This window comes from Lathyrus oleraceus, chromosome 4 (genome assembly GCF_024323335.1).
Source record: "Lathyrus oleraceus cultivar Zhongwan6 chromosome 4, CAAS_Psat_ZW6_1.0, whole genome shotgun sequence".
NCBI classification, from domain to species: Eukaryota; Viridiplantae; Streptophyta; class Magnoliopsida; order Fabales; family Fabaceae; genus Lathyrus; species Lathyrus oleraceus.
Genome location: NC_066582.1, coordinates 486,234,049 through 486,240,483, shown reverse-complemented (window position 1 = coordinate 486,240,483; position 6,435 = coordinate 486,234,049). Strand labels below are relative to the sequence as shown.

General features: G+C 36.2%; 1 protein-coding gene across 1 annotated transcript; it reads left to right on the top strand.

The window, feature by feature from the left end:
• Positions 1-238: 238 nt before the first annotated feature.
• On the top strand, positions 239-5,774 carry LOC127076478 (protein PAF1 homolog). Its single transcript, XM_051018140.1, has 12 exons — positions 239-1,423; positions 1,911-1,979; positions 2,707-2,814; positions 2,905-3,085; positions 3,161-3,237; positions 3,342-3,461; positions 3,663-3,768; positions 4,627-4,713; positions 4,819-4,887; positions 4,989-5,060; positions 5,168-5,311; positions 5,392-5,774. Exons 1-12 carry the CDS (start codon positions 609-611, stop codon positions 5,524-5,526), a joined length of 1,983 nt encoding a protein of 660 aa, XP_050874097.1. The 5' UTR covers positions 239-608; the 3' UTR covers positions 5,527-5,774.
• The last annotated feature ends 661 nt before the right edge of the window (positions 5,775-6,435 follow it).

The following is a 6,435-nucleotide window of genomic DNA, read 5'->3' as shown; positions in this document are numbered from 1 at the left end:
TAATGTTTTAAATGGGAAGCATGAGTCCATATTGTGTGTCCCATATGTATTGGGTTTGAAATTAGTTAATGCTAAATGGTGGTGGAAATTTAATAATAATAATAATAATAATAATAATAATAATAATAAAATAATAATAATAATAATAATAATAATATAAGAGATGTAATAATAATAATAATAATAATAATAATAATAATAATAATTTATTATTATTATTATCTGTTTTGTGATAGAGAAAATTACCGTGGAAGCTTTTTCCCTAAATGTAACCCTGTAAGGAACGAAAGCGTAAGCTGAATCCGCCACCTGAACAATTTCAGTCACTCTCTTGTTTCTTTCGCACTCTCTCTTTCTCTTCTACCTATACATTCCGAATCCACTACTCCATTTTCCCTCCGATTTCGATCTATTTCAACTTCTTCGTATACATAGATTCGCATTTTGAACCTGCTACACTTCAATCGGAAACGGTAACCCTATTATGATTCAGTAATTTTCAATTCTAGGGTTTACGTGTTTTCAACCTTCAAATTAAGAACGTAGTTGAAGAAGAAGATAACCCTAGTTTTATTGATTTTGAAATTTTATTTGAATATTAATTAGGAATGGCCTCTTATAGGCCTTTCCCTCCTCCACCGCCGAGTCAAAACCCTATCGCACAACCACCACAACCACCACTGCCTCCGAGAGGTGGTAATAATAATTGGGGTGGTTACGGTTACGGTGCTGCTGGTGCTGCTGGTGGTGATTCTTCTACTTCATTCCCTCAAGTACCTCCTAATTCAAATTATCAACATCACCATCAGCATCATCATGCTCCTCCTCCCCCACCACCTTCAAATTACTATCCATATCCACCGCCACCACCTCCTCCGCCTGATAATTCATATCAGCCACCGCCACCACCGCCACCCGCACCTATGTATTATCCTTCTAACAATCAATACAATCATCAACAACCACCACCTCCGCCACCTCCTTTATCACCGGGTTCTTCCATGCCACCTCCACCTCCTCCTCCTCCAACCTCCCCGCCTCCCCCTCCTCATAACAAGGATGAAAGAGCAATCAATAAAGGGTCGTCTGGCAGGCGCGACGGAGTTTCACATAGACAGCAGCAAAAGCCTTCTCATCCGCATCCTCCAAGGAAGGTTGAGACGGATGAAGAGAAGAGGATGAGGAAGAAGAGGGAGTTTGAGAAACAAAGGCAAGAAGACAAACATAGGCAGCAGAAGAAGTTGAAGGAATCACAGAATAGTGTTCTGCAGAAGACTCAGATGGCGTCATCTGGGGGGACTGGAAAGGTGCATGGTTCTATTGCGGGGTCTCGAATGGGAGAGAGGAGAACTACTCCCTTGTTGAGCAGCGAGAGGGTTGAAAATAGGTTGAAGAAGCCCACCACTTTTTTGTGTAAGCTCAGGTCAGTATTTTTAAGATATGTCACCCTTACTTAGTTAGTTAGTTAATTTAGTTACTTTTTCTCTATAATCTGATCCAGTTCCTATAGATTCAGATCAATTTTTTTAGTTGATGGTCTTTTTTTGTATGAACACTGCTCATGGTTTTATTGCTTTTGGTGTCTGCACTACTTGTGTTTCTGATTTGGATATTCTGGTGTCAAATTGTGTTTTCCTTAATCTCAATTGTACTGTTATTTTCTCCCAAATAATTTTACTTTTTCTTGATGCTTGTAATAGTAATGATATCAATGCCTAAGTAGATTACTCGAGCACAGTGTCAAAAGAACCCCACTTAGTGGGATAAGGCTTAGTTGTTGTTGTAATAGTAATGATTCACGAGGCATAAAAGTGATGTAATGTTATTAATTGATGATGTATCATGTATTATTTTATCTAATGGCGTTTGCTTCCATTGCTGACAAATTTTTATTTATATTTTTGCTGAAGATTTCGAAATGAGCTTCCGGATCCAACTGCACAACCCAAGTTAATGGCATTCAAGAATGATAAAGATCAGTATGTTATCTAATTCTCGTGTTTACCATTAGTATGTAGCTACCAGAACCTATCTATTTGATTGATGGGATGTTGAATTTGAATGTTATCATATTTTTTGCCACCTTAATAACAAAAGTTTTATCTTCATTCCAATGGTAACTGGTCAGTGATAAGTGTTCGAGAGGGCGGGGGAGTTAAAGAGGATAACTGATACCTGAACAAGAAATCTGAGTAATATATTGTGGTTGACTCTTGATGGGGGAATCTCTAGCTAGGATGTATAATTTTGGTGTTTGATGACACATGCCCTGAGGAAAGTAATTTGTGGCGCCTAATTGAAATGTCACACAAGTTAGTCTTTTCGTGTTGACAAATCATGCTAGATTCAATGCTTGACATTTTCGAGCCTATCATATCAGAGACTCTTATCAATTGTTGCATTTATTCACAGTGATCTATTTTGGGGGTGGGGAAGGGGGTTGATAAACCCACTTAAATCATTTAGTTAACAGAGACAAGGGAAAACTATACGAGGAGGTAAAAGAGATTGTTTTTCAAATGGACACCTCTTTAAGATGTCAAAATTTTCTGTGGAACTGATATTTGTGAATTTTGAAGCTTTATGGCTACATGTGATGCACTAATCAGCATTATTATAACGCATTATTTTGATGATTCTTTTGGAATTAAGATTCTAGACTTGTATTTGTATGTGCTTCTTATGAACAACTGTATGATTGTTCAGATATGCAAAATATACAATCACGTCTCTGGAGAAAATGTACAAACCCAAACTTTTTGTGGAGCCTGATCTTGGGATACCTCTGGACCTGCTTGATCTCAGTGTTTACAAGTATTATCCTCAGTTCCTTTAATAAATTTGAATACATATACGTCAATGAATAACGCTGAATGGGAAGGTCTGATGATCCCTTTTGTACAGTCCTCCTAGTGTCCGCCCGCCTCTTGCTCCAGAAGATGAAGATTTATTGCGAGATGATGAAGCTGTTACTCCTTTGAAAAAAGATGGTATTAAAAGAAAAGAGAGGCCTACTGATAAAGGTGTTGCTTGGCTTGTTAAAACACAATATATTTCTCCTTTAAGCATGGAATCGGCCAAACAGGTATTAGGCATATATGTTGATATAGGGATGCATTGCTATCTCTACAAGCAACAACTTATAAAGGTATTATTGTAGTCCTTGACTGAAAAACAAGCTAAGGAGCTGAGAGAGAGGAAGGGAGGGCGCAATCTTTTGGAAAATCTTAACAACAGGTTTGTACATGCCAACTTGTTTATCCCAAGTTAATTTTTGACAGATTAATTACTTTGCAGAAGTAATTAACATTGTCTAATTATTATTGTATTCTCTCTTTTAGGGAAAGACAAATTAGGGAAATTGAAGCATCATTTGAAGCAGCCAAGTCACGCCCTGTTCATGCAACTAAAAAAGATTTGTATCCTGTTGAGTTCATGCCATTGTTGCCTGATATTGATAGGTATGACTCCATATTATAGGTCTTTCATTATTCAAATTATTACTTACCCTTGTGTTTTCTACTTCTATTGATTAGCCTTTTGTTGTACTTTGTGGTATGAAAAGCCTGATCTGTTGATACTATATAAGATGCAAACTGCTTCACAACATTCCTATATTTGTTTATATTAATTAAGTTGCCTTCTATTGTTCTGCTTTGCAGGTATGATGATCAGTTTGTTCTTGCTGCATTTGATAATGCTCCAACAGCTGATTCAGAAATGTACAGGAAGTTGGACAAATCTGTTTGTGATATCTCTGAATCCAGGGTAAGCTTTGTAGCAATATTGCATTTAGTCTTCTTCCGTAACTCAATATTCTCTTTTTACTGTTTCATGATTTTTAAAATCCAGGATATGTTGAGAAAAATATGAAAATAGTACAATAGATCGGAAAAGAATTGTATTGTGACTATAACCATTTGCAGCACTGTAGTCGTTACATGTCTTGTTAATTTACTCTTGTAGTTTGATGATAGATTTCTTATTATGGGCAGTTATGGGTAATTATTTTTATTGATGTCAGTTATGTGTAGCAGTTATGGGTTATGCGTGTTGTTCTTTTAGAATAAATATATAAAGGAAAAGAGAAAGTAGTTATGGGATAGTTTTTGAATGGTTTTTGGGAGGGAGAGACCAAGATTCTTGAATTTCTTGGAGGGAGAGACCAACCAAGACTCTCAAATTTCTTGGGTTAGTTTATGTGTGAATTATGTATTCTCTATAGTGTTTGTAATTATGTCTCTGTTGTAAACGTATTCTGTCATAAATAAAAGTCAGTTTCTACAGTTAATTTGTATTTTGGCACTAGTTTCTATCATTCGACTAAATATATGGTCTCACTTCTGAAGTATTTTCTCTACCTTTGTTTATTTGGCAGTGTAGTGATTGGATCAATTACACAACTTTGTTTTATTAAAAAAAAATCATGTTTGGTACTTCCAATGACTGGAATACAATTTTGGTAGTTAGTTTCTTACTTGATTTGTGCTCTTATGGTTCTGCATGTGTTTTGCATGTAACAACTTATGAAATATAATAAGTGACTGTTTTTCTGGTAACATTTTTTATCAATGGTGCTTGCTGCTGAATGTTGTTAGAGTGACACCTATTCTTTGTGGCCTGCAGGCAGTTATGAAAAGTTATGTTGCAACAAGCTCAGATCCTGCAAATCCTGAGAAATTTTTGGCATACATGGTCCCAACACCAGGAGAGGTATGACATTAAATGGAACTGTGGGTTCCCATTTTGAAAAACTAGTTATTCAAGCGAAAAAAACTGTGACTTACATTTGCATTTGTATTAACTTTGTAATGGCAGTTGTCAAAGGATATATATGATGAAGATGAAGATGTCTCTTATTCTTGGGTTCGCGAGTATCATTGGGATGTATGTCAGAATATTTTCAAAATTCTGTTGCTGAGTCATCAACTGCTAAAGAAATTCCCCTTTTCACACCTTACTGACACTTTCTTTTCACACCTTAACAGGTTCGAGGCGACGATGCACATGATCCCACAACATTCGTAGTTGCATTTAATGAGTCAGAAGCTCGATATTTGGTATTTCCTGGAGCCAATGTCTATTTCTTTCTCAGCTTTCCTACTGCCATGCATTTTCTTAACTGTTCAGCATCAGTGTGTTAATTTTATAGTAATTTGATTTGCAGCCTCTTCCAACTAAACTTGTTTTAAGAAAAAAGAGGGCCACAGAGGGAAGATCAGGCGATGAGGTTGAGCAATTTCCAGCTCCCTCTAGAGTGACTGTGAGGAGAAGATCAAACGTTGCTGCAATTGAACGGAAAGATTCTGGGGTATGGGAACCATTTTATCTATAATCTTGCCATTTTATTTGAATCCTGAAATAATTACCTATATATGTGTTCCCTTTAAGGTTTATGCAAGCTCAAAGGGCAATTCGTCAAAGAGCCTAGAAATGGATGACGATCTCGACGACGACGACCATAGAGATGCTGAGCACCAGGATAATTTCCAGTCTAGTGGAGCAGAAGATGACATGTCCGATTGATTCTTTGGCGCAGGTGTTGCTACATTAAGCAAATTTGTTCAATGAAGTTGGTGGTTGGATTGGCTGTGGATAGCTGAATTTGTATGTGTTTCAATGAAGGTTAAACAATGACAAATCTCAATTTTTTAATGACCATTTTAACCTTATGCATATACTTTCAGATTGTAGGCAGCTGTTAAATTAACAAAGATTTTGTTTTCAAATACGTTTATAATAGAAAAGTCGAGAAATAATGACATTTCAAAGCATGTTAGTCCTAATGCTTTTAGTGAACAACATATTTTACTCTGCAATGACAATTATCTCGGCCCCTTCTCTCTTTGCTCTTCAATGACAATCTTTGAAAGCATGTTGGGACTTTCAATTGATGGAGGTCTGGAATAGGAGACATACAAAGTTTAGCACTTGGGTGGAGGTCTGGAATAGGAGACATACAAAGTTTAGCACTTGGGTGGAGGTCTAGAGGCAGAGTTGTGATTGTGGGTGTGAAAACCTTAGTGGGGGAGGAAGATGATGAGTAGTGCTGGAAATGTTTTTGGTAAGGACAACGCCATCCCAATGTTGAATGGTGTTGATTTGCAATGTGTTAAAAGCTGTCGTTTTTTGAACAAAGTTTGGATCTAAGACATTATTGGATATATTTTAGCACCACACTCATTAAAGAATGTTTTTTTTAAATATGATTATCTATTAAAAAACTATTGTTGGTATGATTGCAATATATGTTTTATCTATATGAGAAGACATGATTTTTGAATATTAACGAACTTGTGCTCCTTTCCATGATGATTAATTTGTTAATGAGATATGTATGATTTATCAAAAAAAAATTTTGTGAAAAAGAAAAAGTTTGCTACTACAAGACTAGGCTGTTTGTAAGCTCAAGCTAACATTAGCGCAAATAACTTT